General features: G+C 35.5%; 1 protein-coding gene and 1 pseudogene across 8 annotated transcripts in view; one reads left to right on the top strand and one right to left on the bottom strand.

Annotated features, from left to right (window-relative positions):
- VPS54 (VPS54 subunit of GARP complex) overlaps positions 1-14,302 on the bottom strand; it is a 102,244-nt gene that overhangs the window by 75,780 nt on the left and 12,162 nt on the right. For 5 of the 8 annotated variants that reach the window (XR_004384580.1, XM_032873788.1, XM_032873793.1 and 2 more), the window contains exons 2-4: positions 9,870-9,962; positions 8,528-8,683; positions 6,559-6,800 (exon numbers count right to left, since the gene is read on the bottom strand). Coding sequence is in view for 7 of the 8 variants with exons in the window: in XM_032873788.1 (XP_032729679.1) it covers positions 6,559-6,800; positions 8,528-8,663 (378 nt within the window). In the remaining variant the exon portion in view is untranslated. The remainder of the gene's footprint in view (positions 1-6,558; positions 6,801-8,527; positions 8,684-9,869; positions 9,963-14,302) is intronic. The other 3 variants (XM_032873791.1, XM_032873789.1, XM_032873790.1) reach the window with 3 other exon arrangements.
- Positions 12,630-12,756, top strand: LOC116877250 (annotated as a pseudogene).

The following is a 14,302-nucleotide window of genomic DNA, read 5'->3' as shown; positions in this document are numbered from 1 at the left end:
CTAATTTACTGGTGTATAGTTGTTCATAATATGGTCTTATAATTGTTTGTATTTCTTTGGTGTTGGTTGTGATCTCTCCTCTTTCATTCATGGTTTTATTAATTTGGGTCCTTTCTCTTTTCTTTTTGATAAGTCTGACCAGGGGATTATCAATCTTATTAATACTTTCAAAGAACCAACTCCTAGTTTAGTTGATCTGTTCTACTGTTCTTTTGGTTTCTATTTCATTGATATCTACTCTGATCTTTATTATTCCTCTTCTCCTCCTGGGTTTAGGCTTTATTTGCTGTTCTTTCTCCCACTCCTTTAAGTGTACAGTTAGGTTGTGTACTTGAGACCTTTCTTGTTTCTTGAGAAAGGCTTATACCACTATTTATTTTCCTCTCAGGACTGCCTTTGCTGTGTCCCACAGATTTTGAACAGTTGTGTTTTCATTTTCATTTGTTTCCATGAATTTTTAAAATTCTTAATTTCCTGGTTGACCCATTCATTCTTTAGTGGGATGCTCTTTAGCCTCCATGTATTTGAGTTCTTTACAACTTTCCTCTTGTGACTGAGTTCCAGTTTCAAAGCACTGCAGTCCGAAAATATGCAGGGAATGATTCCAATCTTTTGGTACTGACTGAGACCTGATTTGTGATCCAGGATGTGATCTATTCTGGAAAATGTTCCATGTGCACTAGAGAAGAATGTGTATTATGCTGTTTTGGGATGGAATGTTCTGACTATATCTGTGTGGTCCATCTGGTCCAGTGTGTCATTTAAAGCCTTTATTTCCTTGTTGATCTTTTGCTTAGATGATCCGTCCATTTCAGGGAGGGGGGGTATTAAAGTCCCCTACTATTATTGTATTGTTGATGTGTTTCTTTGATTTTGTTATTAATTGGTTTATATAATTGGCTGCTCCCATGTTAGGGGCATAGATACTTAAAATTGTTAGATCTTCTTGTTGGACAGACCCTTTCAGTTTGATCTAGTGTCCTTCCTCATCTCTTATTACAGTCTTTGGCTTAAAATCTAATTTATCTGATATAAGGACTGCCACCCCAGCTTCCTTTTGATGTCCATTAGTATCATAAATTGTTTTCCACCCCCTCACTTTAAATCTGGAGGGGTCTTTGTGTCTAAAATGAGTTTCTTACAGACAGCATATCGATGGGTCTTGGGTTTTGTTTTTTTTTTTTTTTTTAATCTATTCTGATACCCTGTGTCTTTTGATTGGGGCATTTAGCCCATTTCTATTCAGGGAAATTACTGAAAGATATGAATTTAGTGTCACTGTATTGTCTGTAAGGTGACTGTTACTGTATATTGTCTCTGTTCCTTTCTGGTCTATGTTACTTTTGGGCTCTCTCTTTGCTTGGGGGACCTTTTTCAATATTTCCTGTAGGGCTGGTTTGGTGTTTGCAAATTCTTTAGTTTTTCTTTGTCCTGGAAGCTTTTTATTTTCCTTCTATTTTCAATGACAACCTAGCTGGATATAGTATTCTTGGCTGCATATTTTTCTCATTTAGTGCTCTGAATATGTCATGCCAGTCCTTTGTGGCCTGCCATGTCTCTGTGGATAGGTCTGCTGTCAATCTTGTCCCGAGCTGCTTTCAGGATTTTCTCTTTGTCACTGAGACTTGTAAGTTTTACTATTAGATGATGGGGTGTGGACCTATTTTTATTAATTTTGAGGGGATTTCTCTGTGCCTCCTGGATTTTGATGCTTCTTCCCTTTTCCATATTAGGGAAATACTCTACTATAATTTGCTCCAGTATACCTTCTGCCCCCATTTCTCTTTCTTCTTCTTCTGGGATCCCAATTATTCTAATATTTTTCCATCTTATGGTATTGCTTATCTCTCAAATTCTCCCCACTGATCCAGTAGTTGTTTATCTCTCTTTTCCTCAGCTTCCTATTCTCCATCATTTGGTCTTCTATATCATTAATCCTCTTATGTCTCATCTATCCTAGCAGTAAGAGACTCCATTTTTTATTGCACCTCATTAATAGTTTTTTTTTTTTATTTCAACTTGGTAAGATTTTAGTTCTTTTATTTCTCCATTAAGGGATTCCCTAGCATCTTCTATGCTTTTTTGAAGCCCAGCTAGTATCTTTATAATCGTTATTCTGAACTCTAGTTTCAACATCTTACTATTGTCCATACTGATTGGGTCCCGAGCAATTGGTATTGCCTCTTGTTCTTTTTTTGAGGTGAGTTTGTCCACCTTGTCATTTTGTCTAGAGAAGAACAGATGAATGCGAGAACAAAATACTAAAAGGGTAACAACGACCCCAGAAAAATATACACTAAATAAATCAGAAGGGACCCAAAATCAGGGGGAAAGAAAGGGGGAAAAAATATGATTAGTCTGGAATAGAACAGGGCTTCACACTTGATTCAGGGCATATTTTGGTCTGTTAGAAGAAATGGCCTCCCAAAATTTTGAAGAAAGAAAAACGTGTGTGTGTGTGTGTGTGTGTGTGTGCATATAAATGGGTAAATACAATGAAGGGATGGCTGTAAAGATGAAAATTAAAAAGATTTTTAAAAAGGAATTCATAAGATAAGCTGGTTGAAAAAAGAAAAAAATTGTTTAAGAAAAGGAGAAAATGTGATCAGGCTGGAGACTAGAACAAAACCATACACTAGATTTGGGGTATATTTTGGTCTGTTAGAAGAAACTGTATGTCAAAATTTTAAAGAAAGAAGAACTTACACGTATACAAAAAATAACATTAAATACAATGAAGGGACAGAATATGACTATAAAAGTGAAAATCAAAAAAGATTTTTAAAAAGGTATTGATAAGATGTTGGTTAAAATAAAAAAAGAAGAAAAATCTAAAAAGAAAAAGAAAAAAGAAAACAAAATTTTAAAAATTTAACTTTGAAAGACTAAAGAATCATGAGAAAAAAGCCATGAATCCTACGTGCTGTATTCTCCTAGCACTAGAGTTTTGCAGTTCTCATTGATCAGTAAACTTGGTCTTGGCTGGATGTTCTTGCTGATCTTCTGGGGGAGAGGCCTATTGCAGTGATTCTCAAACTTCTTTGCTCCAGGCAAAATGGCACCACCCTTGCCAGGGGCCAGGCTAAGCAATCTGCTCAGCTTTGCTCCTGGTAGTTTTTGTTCCCTGAAAGCTTTCCGTACAGCTTTGGAGGAGGAGAATGATATGGCAGCCTCCCAATCTCCGGTCTGGAGGAGCCAAGAGCTCGGGGGCCTCCCTCCTCAGTGAGCCCTCAGAAAAAAAGCAGTCAATCACTCCTGTCACCCCAATCTCCAGCCACACTCTGAGCTCGCCCAGCCTGTCACCGAGCATTTCTATCTCTGGCACACAGCCCAGTGTGGAGTCTCCAAACCCAGCAGATTCCTCCAGCGTGCTCCTATGCTGCCCCTCCCACTGGGGGGAGGGGGTGAGTCTCCCCAGATCTGTCACTTGTGAGGTCCCTGCTCCAAGAATAATGGCCCAACATTGCCTTGGATCACAGTTTATGGCAACCCCAAGCTGAGAGCCCACTCCTGGGCTCCATCTTTGCAACCAGCTTCCCCATTCCAATACCTGGGAGCTGTGCCACACTCAGGCACCCCCAGTCTTTCTGTGACCCCAAGAGTCCTGAGACCATACTGTCCCAGCAAGGATTCCACCCCTACTTATCCACTGGAGCAACATCCCTCTGCAAAGCAGACTTCTAAAAGTTCTTATTTTGTGCTCCACTGCTCTCTCACTTGCCAGTAGCTGGCTTATGGAGGATCCATTCCCCCCCCATGGTCTATCTACCCGTATTATCACCTTGGATTCACTTCTCTATACTCCTACCTTCCAGAAAGTGGTCGATTTTCTGTTCATAGAATTGCTATTCTTCTCTTCAATCTCCTGCTGAGTTTGTAGGTGTTCAGAATGGTTTGATAACTAGCTAGCTGAATTCCTTGGGACGAGACAAAATTTAGGTCTCCTATTCCTCCACCATCTTGTTCCTCCCTTCCACATTTTATTTAGAAGTGTAAGCTTTGGTTTCCAAATATTTGTGGATTTCCTACACACTTTCTGTTAATAATTTCTACTTTCATTCGGTTGTGGTCAAAATATATACTTTGTATGATTTTGTATATACTTTGAAGCCTTTTAAATGTATTAACACTTGTTTAATGGCCCAGATTGTGGTCCATCTTGATAAATGTTCCATGAACACTTCAGGAGAAAATGTATTCTTCTGTGTTGGGTGGAATGTTCTTTCAATGTGTTCTTTCAAGTTAAGTCAGGTTAACTGACAGTGCTGTGTTAAGTCTACCATATACTCACTGGTTTTCTATTTGCTTGTTCTATCATTTATTGAGAGACAAGTATTAAAATCTCCAACCATAATTGTGAATTCACCTATTTTCCCAGAAAGTTCTCAGTTTTTGCTTCATGCATTTTGATGCTGTTTTTGCAAACATAAATGTTTAGAAATACAATAGCTCCTTGATTAACTTAATACTTTCGTCATTACAAAATAACCTTCTTGGGGCGCCTGGGTGGCTCAGTGGATCAAGCCTCTGCCTTCAGCTCAGGTCATGATCTCAGGGTCCTGGGATCGAGCCCCACATCAGGCTCTCTGCTCAGCAGGGAGCCTGCTTCCCCCTCTCTCTCTGCCTGCCTCTCTGCCCATTTGTGATCTCTGTCTGTTAAATAAATAAATAAATAATCTTTAAAAAAAAACACCTTCTTCATCTCTAGTAACAGTTTTTGCCTGAAATCTATTTTAGGTGATATTAAAATAGTCATACAGCTTTCTTTTGTTGTTAGCCTGGTATATCTTTTTCTATCCTTTTACTTTTAAGTGTTTTATGTCTCTGTATTCAAAGTGCATTTCTTATAGGTAGCATACAGCTGGGTCTTGCTTTTTCATCCAATCTCACAATCTCTGCCTTGTAACTGGGATGCTTAAACATTTACATTTAATGTACTGATCGGGTTAGGTATAAGTCGACCATTCTGATGTTTATTCTTTCAGACCCATCTAATCTTTCCTTCTTTTTTACCCTTTTTCTACCTTTGTGTAGAGTGAGAATTTTTTTTATTTCCTGTAATCTCTTCTATTGGCTTTTTAGCTATAATTCTTTATTATTTTAGTGGTTGCTTTAGGGTTTATTGCTTGCTAGAAATATAAGCTTTGTAATGGAGGCAACTGGTATATTTTGTCCTCTGCTGTATCCCTAGTGTTTAGACAGTGCCTGGCACATGGAAGGCATTCAGTACATATTTGATCAATAAATGGACAAATGGAAAACCTAAATTGTACGTTATGCGGAATAAAGATTAGAAACTAACAAAAAGAATAAAGATTAGAACTAGAAACTAAGGTTAGAATAAAGATTAGAAACTAACAAAAAGGAGTAAGATTAGAAACTAACAAAGAGAAAGTATATTAAAGCTCATCTACTTAACAACATCCAGACAGTTAGATGTGATTACTGAAAACGGAACATAAAAACTCTAGACAGCATGACAATATACATGATATAAAAGTAAACAATATTTATAAGTTCTGTACAAAAATATTAGATAGTACTAAAAATGAACCAAATATTGCATAGTATCAACGCCAATAATATAACTGTATTTAGCCTACTTCCAAATCATAAAAAGAACAAAGTAATCAAGTGAAACAAAGTTAGCTAAATGCAAATTAGGTCTGCTAATGAAAAAAGTATAAAAAGGGATATTATAAAAATATAAATAATTATCCCCTATATAAACTTCTAGATGTAATCTAAAGCATGGTCACTATAGTTAATAATACTGCATTGAATATTTGAAGGTTGCAAGGAGAATAGATTTTTAAAATCCTCATCACAAGAAAAAAATTTTTTGTAAGTATGTATGGCAAGGATGTTAACTAGCATTATGGTGATCATTTTGCAATATATATAAATATCAAATCATTCTGTTATACACCCGAAATTATTATATGCCAATTATACCTCTGTAAAGAAAAAATTTTAATATCCTTTTAAAAAAGAGGTTTTTTAAAATGAGTTTTTTTAAAGACTAAAATGGTAACCAAAATTATATTGATAATACTCAATAAAAATTAATAACAAGCCTTCTTAAACTAAGCAATACATTCACTTCTTGCTCAGAACTGAGTTTAGAGCAACATATTATGTCTAAAGATATTAAGACTATCTGCTAGAGCTAGCATGCTCTACTAAATTTTCTATGGTAAATGAGAGACATAGAAACAGTTCTACTCCACTCACTTCTTAAACCTCACAAATCATCTGGGTTTTATTGGCCTAACTGAACAGTTTTGTCCTTGGTAGGTAGGGTGGATTTCATGATGAATCTCTGCACTGTTAGTAAAGTGTAATTCTGAAAAATCACTACAGTAAGAGAAATATATATATATATATATATATATATATATATATATATATATATATATGCAATGAATTAAATACAACCCAGGACAGCAGAATGTATATAGACAGAAAAGAATACTATAACCTCATCAAAGATTATTGGTCAAAAATCTACAATAAGTCAAATCAAAGATCTTTCTATTACTTTTGATTAGGTATTACCTGAGAGATTTCCTGTTGATAAACTGTAAAATGTTCCTTGCTGATCTGTGGGAGGTAGAATGAAGGTATGACTTCAGTGTCCACAAAGTCCAATCCCCATGTTTTTGTGAAGAAGTCAGATTCTCTTTTTGCTAATCTAGGATCATTTAATGCTGCTGGGAGGTTTACTTTGGAATGATATATAGTCCATCTATGTTGATCTGTAACTAGAGATGGGGCAACACATAAACTATGTGAATCACCTGCAAAAAGTAAACAAGAAAACTCGATAAACTAAGTTCTACATTTGAAACTACATCCTAGAAAAATAAAAATGCTTAGTTTCTACACTGTACAAAGAGTAGAAACTCTTCTGTAAAAAAACGTTTTAATGAAAATCAATCTGATTAATAACCTTCAGCTTTCAGCATCAATTGCCAAGAGAAGGAAAAACATGCAAAATAAAGAACATGCAAAATTTGAGAGTTATAGTTGCAGGGTGGGATAGATGGTAATGGAAGTCTCTCATTAATTCCTTTCTTTAATGTAAAAATTCTCTTTCCTTTTTCAACATCAAAATTCTTCCTCCTTTCTATTGTGCATCTTCTATCCTTTAATACTCCAGATTTTTCAAAAACACACCTTTTTTTTCTATTGTATTAAGGCAGACACACCAGGTTCTAATACCCTTGTTTGGCTTATAGATGACAGAAATGCTGCTGTGGCATTAACCATAGAGAAAATAAAAACATATGGTCAATTCTTGTTATTCATAGTAGTTTTGCTCTATAAAGTCACTGTAACAATTAGCAAATACTGAACCATTATTCTTCTAGGGGAAATACAGGGTTAGGTACCTTCAAGCCCCTGGTCAAAACATTTTCAGCAACTGACCAATTCATAATCTTATTTTGTGTGTGTTTCTGTTTGAAGACACCTTATTTAGTATACACTGCTCATTCATTAATACTGAACTCATGGCTCACACCACTATAGTTCATACCTAAATGAAATTTCTTCATAAGGCACATACATTGCAGTCTTCTGGTTCTTAGAAACACTAGAAAGTCATTCGGCACTATGTTGGGGAGACATTTTAAACAGCAAAATCATCAATAAAAATCTCAAAAATGCAGAAAATGTGGCACTAAATAGACCACAGAAAGGACACTTGTTTAGAGCATGAGAGCCAAAACAAGAAAGCAGAGTTATTTTGTTCAATCTTTGCTAGGGACATCTGCATCAGATAATTCAAATTTTTCATTCCTCTGCATATGGCTAAAAATGACCACAAAAGTACCTACAAGTATTGACATTGGGGTTACGAATAAGTTTTAGGGAGTAAGCAAATTTGCAAACATGGAATTCACAAATAATGAGGCTTCACTATACTGCATCTAACTAAAAAGCTTTGTATCTGTAGTTTCATTTTCAAAGCTTTTTTTTTTCCAGTTTAGCAAGTTACTTTTATGGAAATGCATGAAAAGAACTATATTCCAATTTCCCAATCAACTTACTTCCAAACTATCTCTTTAGTTTAACACTATAAAATGTATTCCTTCAGATACAGCTGACCCTTGAACAACAGAAGGATTAGGGATACAGACTACCCCCTCCCCAAGAAGTAAAAAATCCACATATAACTTCAACTCTCCCCAGATGTTACTGATAGCCTACTGTTGAACAGAAGCCCTTCCAATAACATAAATAGTAAATTAACACATATTCTGTATGTTATTATATACTGCATTCTTACAAGAAAGTAAGCTAGGGGAAAGAAAATGTTACTAACAAACCCATAAGGAAGAGAAAATACATTTATAGTACTGTATTTATAAAAAAAAAAAAAAAGGCTGCAAATAAGGGGACCCATGCAGTTCAAAACCATGTTGTTCAAGTGTCAAATGTATATGGAATCTAAGTACTCATTTAAAAATAATACAAATCCTCAACAAAAATCCTCACAACAACAGCAAAAAAAAGACATTACCTGTGGGTTCCTTGGGACATACATCTGGCAGTGACTGCACAGGTCGAATGTGTTTTGTTGGATCTACCTCTTTTTTAAAGAAAACATCACTGCTGCTTCCTTGAGGCACTGGTGAAGAACTATGGCTTGAAGCCATTGCATAAAATCACCACTCAACTGAAAATAAGTAACAAGTAATAATTAAGACACTTAACACAAATCAAAATTTCTCTAAGTATTATGTATACCTCAAATTTTCTTTGAAAAAGACACCTTATCCAAAATCCCTCAAGGAATAAGTACACAATTTGAATACTCATTATTAACTGTAAAAGTGACTCATAATATTGTTTACTAAGAAAGTTTGATGTTCTTGTTTGAAAAGTATTCTCTCCGAAGTAAAATATCCTTAGTCTTTTATCCAAAGTGGAAAATAGATACCAAAGCTGTAACCAATATATATTAAAGTTGAAAACATCCATTCATTCAACAAGTATACAGTAATTATGCATTATACCAAAATGGATAAGTGAATGGGTTTTTGAAGTCTCATTTACTGGGTTCTTCACTTACCAGCAGTATAATCTTAAGGAAATTTAATTAACCTTTATGTGCCTTACCTCAACTGTAAAAATGGATACGAGAGCCCATTTCATAAACGTTTTGTAAGATTAAAAGGAATGGATATATGTGAAGCACTTAAAACAATGCTCATCTCAAAGTTAGTGTTCATAAATGTTAGTTAACATTATGATTATTATTACTATGTGGACTATCACTATATTAAATGATTATAAAAGAAGTATGATTCTTCAAAGTGCCTACAATTACATTAAGTAATTAAAACAACCAAAACACTAAGGAAAACAAAAGTTAACCTATGTTACATTTTTTTAGTAAGTCCTAAAAGAATTTGTGGGGCAAAACAACATAATATGAGCTATAGTGTCATGTAAAACTTTACAAATGAAGCAGTACAAAATCTGGATACTGACGAACATGTATTATTTTCTTATTGGAGGATAGATAATAATATATTGCAGAGTATATATATCAAATAGCAGGTATTCTATGAACATTTTTCATTGAAGGAATAAATAAATAAACAGAAGTTTATAGCTGAAAGGGAACTTAGATATCACCTAGTCTAAGCTCAAGGCCCTGTCAGACTAGGTAGCTTATAAAAATACATGTGTTTTAAGAAATTTTTAAAAAGGTGGGGGGAGGCTGGTAAGGAAATCTGGTGAATAAAATAAGAGTAAGAAATAAAGAGCAGAGACATAAAGCTAAGAATGGTAACAAAAAGTTCATCTACTCTAACTCCCCTCTAGCTTAGCAAGTTTAGCAGAAAGCTAAAACTTACATTTCCCAGACTTCTTTGAATATCTGTCACAGTCCTCCTAATGCAAAGGAAACACATCCAATTACACCACTCACTGAGACCATAAGAAACAAGCTGTTAAGAAAATGCACAAAGATAAATAACTTCCTCAAGGTCCCTGAACAGAAAGCAAACAATACCATACAAAGAGGTTAAGGGACATGGATAATTATAAAACGATATGGAAACTGACATGGTTAGAGTAAAATGTTTGCATTGGGAAGTACTGACAATTCATATTTTATTTAAACACACACACACACACACACACAGTATGGCCAGACAAATTACTCAGGGCCTTGGTTCGCCTGTTGCATTTACATCCCTTCACATTAAATGTATGGTTATTTCTGCACAAAAGCATCATATATTTGAAAGAGAAAAATATCTAAAGGATAGGAAATATTGTTTAATACATAATCCTGTATATTAACTGTTTAATAAAGACAATTCTAAATTTGACATTAAGTCTGTTTAACTTTTTTATTAATTTCATCAAATAAAATGGCTAAGCTAAAAACATTTTGACATTTTAAAGAGGGAAACTACAAATATTTGGAAAATCTACTTATGTTGAACGCCCATTGCTTGCGGTCAGAGAAATTAAATACTGATTCCAACAATAGTACACTACTATTTCAATTTATTCTATTTACCATCATGTTGTTTTAACAGCAAGAAGAAATCCTAAGTGCCATCGCAGGAAGCCAAAAACCCTTGAGGAGATGGGGACTTACAGAAAAACATTTCTAGACTCCTACAAATTCCTTCAGCATGGGGGTGTGGGGGTCACCTTGTTTATTTCTTAAAGAATCTGAATTGGGAAACCTATGCAGATTTTCTGTTTTTTCCTATGCCTCTCCTAATTCTTATGAAATGAGGGGAAATCTCTAGCTATAAAGAGATTATGTAAAATTAGAGACTGCCTATGTAGGTGAGTCCCAATTTTAAACCATTTGACTCTCCATTTCCTTCAACCACCCTAAATTCATTAAGATTTCCCCACAGTAAGAACCAAACTTCATATTAATGACCATGTAAGTACAGTGAAGATACTTTGTATGTGCAATCATTGGTAATAAAATGTTATGATTTATTCATAAGGCATGGATGCATAAACAAATACAGCAAATCTCCATGGCCTCTAAACCAAACAATTTCAGCAAAAAAATAATCTTTCATTGAAAAGCTAAAGAACAGAAATGATGAAGCATCCTAACAAGAAAGTTTGTCTACTCAGGAAAAAAAAAATAGCAAAAACTAAAACAAAAACACGAATAAGAGAAAAGGCAAGCTCTAAGCACTAAATGCAGATAACCTCTGACTTTTAATACTTCCACTTGTAACTACATCTAGAAACAAATTTGACATGTAATCAGTAGTCACCTACAATGAGAATCTATAAATCACTTTACCATTCTTCACGTGATAATCTTTTCATAATTCTAACAATACCATACTCAACCAATATCTTCTCTTGAAGTGTTCTTTGGCGTTTCATACCAAATACACCTTTATGTATTTTCTTAAAGATTTTATTTATTTATGAGAGAGAGAGGGAAAGAGAGCAAGAGAGCACACACCAGCACAAGCTGGGGGTCAGAGGGATGGATGGGCAGAGGGAGAGGGAGAAGCAGGCTCCCCAGTGACCAGTGAGCCCAAAGACACAGGGCTCCATCCCAGACCCTGGGATCATGACCTGAGCCAAAGACAAATGCTCAACCCAACTGAGCCACCCAAGCTCCCCTATTTTTATTTTGCGATAATCATACTGAAATTTTGGTCTTTATATAGGTCTCTATTAGACCATGAACTTCCTGATGGTTCCATTTTCCTCTGTATTCTATATGCCTAATGCAGTTCCTGGCACACAAATAGTATGTAATAAATACTTTAAAGATGAATGAAATGGGTGGTGTGTAGAACAGATCAGAAGAGAGATGGTAGTGAGAAAGCTACCAATAATCCTTAAGTGAGTAGATAAGAGCATGCACCAGCACAGGATGATAACGAAAGAAAGAAACATTCATTACAGAAGAATTTGCAACAATGAGTAAAATCAGAAACATGTGACTGTCTTTCTTGTAGCTCAAAGTATTTTTTGTGTTAAAAGTTAGGTTAAAAGCCTCTATTAAAAGTTCCTAAAACAATGTCATTCCAGAAGCAAGGAGCATACCAAGTGCTCAGACTTTGGTTTCTGAACATAAGGATCCCCTGCTTTTTCAGAGTTTGCATTATGCCACTTTGCTTTTATTAAAAACCTGTATTAGTACCTGTTTCCATTAACCAAAAGAAATCCAAAGAGGATTTTAACTTATCTTTAAAAAGGCAAGAAGCAAAAATTGCATTCAGTGTTTGATTTGCAACAAGCCGTTACAGAGGTAGCACACACACGCTAAGCAGCAAGGGTAGCAATGCTTAGCTCCTTCCCTGGATTCAATCACACTCAGCATCTCAGCAACAAACCACTGTACCTTTGAACTGGGCCTCTGAGTATCTGTGCTTTTTCTTGATTTATTCTATACAACCATTATTAATACATGTCCTAAGATACTGTAAAAGCCTAAAACAAACATTTTTCCACATAAATTAATGGTAACTGTTTCTTCAACTTTACACCATTTTAGCTCTACACTTTACATTCCTAAGACTTCTTAGGAATGCTCTGCTTTCAAGGAACAAGTAAAAACTATGCCATTCCCCACAAAGAAACCATGGCTCATTGAAAAAATATCGGAGTCCAGCTTTGCGCAGTGGCAGTATCGTAGCCAATGAGGTTTATCCGAGGCGCCATTATTGCTAATTGAAAAAATATCGGAGTCCAGAGCCAGAGCCCTGGGAACTCTTGTGTCAGAAAGCAAGTAAGTGCTTACAGACAGACCAGAAGGATTTGGAAAGAAGGACAAAGGATCAACTTAAAGGGGCTCTCATTGGCCACATGGGGGACAATTTGAGGACTCAAAAAAAAAAAGAAAAGAAAAGAAAAGAAAAGAAAAGAAAAGAAAAGAAACCTACTTGAGCATAACCTACTAGATAAATGAAAATTAGCAAATCTAGAGTGGCACATAGGGGAAAAGAAAGAGATGAGGAAAAGGGGGCACAGGAGTGGGATAAAGAAAGGAAATCTCTTCTCTACAGAAGAAAGCCAGTAATAATTGTAGAAGGAATGATTGAATTAGAAAATCACATTTTGTAACCCCAACATAAAAACCAATTCAGGCAAAAATCACTGATGTATGCTAAAGTTATTAGATTGATCAGAAGGAGAAAACTCACCTGGTACCAGTGTTAACCCCACAGATGTTAACCCCTTAGCAAAGCAAACAGGAAAGTATATCTTTAAAATCTGACTGTCAGGGTGCCTGGGTGGCTCAGTGGGTTAAAGCCTCTGCCTTTGGCTCAGGTTATGATCTCGGGGTCCTGGGATCGAGTCCCGCATCGGGCTCTCTGCTCAGCAGGGAGCCTGCTTCCCCTCTCTCTATGCCTGCCTCTCTGCTTATTTGTGATCTCTCCCTCTGTCAAATAAATAAATAAAATCTTTTTTAAAAAAATAAAATCTGACTGTCACTACCTTAATTAAGTCAACAAACTTGGTATCATTGATAACAGTATGACAACTTAATATTATGTGATTCATGAAATGATGATGTAAAATAAACGTTATCACCTATGAAGCACTCGCACCCAAAATACCTAATCCAACCTAATTAAGCCTCTAGACTGGGGTTAAGATTGTCCTGTGGACCCCTTGGCAATCTGGTAGAGTCTACGGACACTTTCCCAGAATAATGTTTATATTGCATAAAATACATTAGAGATTACAAATGACAACTATACTGAGATAAACTTTTTAAAATGCAATATAGTAATTTTTTTGCTTCTAAATTAATGCAAACCTATCTTAATTTCTAAGCAATAAATGAGCAAAAATATTTCAAGGTACCTGCAACAAATAAATGTGACATGAAAATATTTGAAATTTCTACTGGTTGACTAAGTTACAAGTAGTGCTAATACCCCTGTGAAGGATTATGTACATTATAAGTAAAGGAAATGCTAAAATCCAGTTAAAGCATGGTTTCTCCACCATGGCACCATGGACATTTTGAGTTGAATAATTCTTTGCTATTGGATATTTTCCTCCTACACACTGTAGGATCTTCAGATGTATCCCTGGCCTCTATCCACTTGATGTCAACAACACCCTTCACTCCTGTCCCACACATAATTATGACAACCAAAAATGTGTCCAGACAAAGCCAAGCATGCTGGGGTGGAAGAAAAGAGGGGAGAGGATAAAATCACCCCAGAGGAGAACCACCGAGTTAAAATAAAGATGCCCATCTGTGAAATGAACATATGGACTGACTAAAGGTGCTAGTATCAATTCTTAAAATAAGTATTAATACAGGTTC

Source organism: Lontra canadensis, unplaced genomic scaffold, assembly GCF_010015895.1.
Source record: "Lontra canadensis isolate GAN:19392208 unplaced genomic scaffold, GSC_riverotter_1.0 scaffold50, whole genome shotgun sequence".
NCBI lineage: Eukaryota > Metazoa > Chordata > Mammalia > Carnivora > Mustelidae > Lontra > Lontra canadensis.
This window is presented reverse-complemented; position numbering and strand designations above follow the sequence as displayed.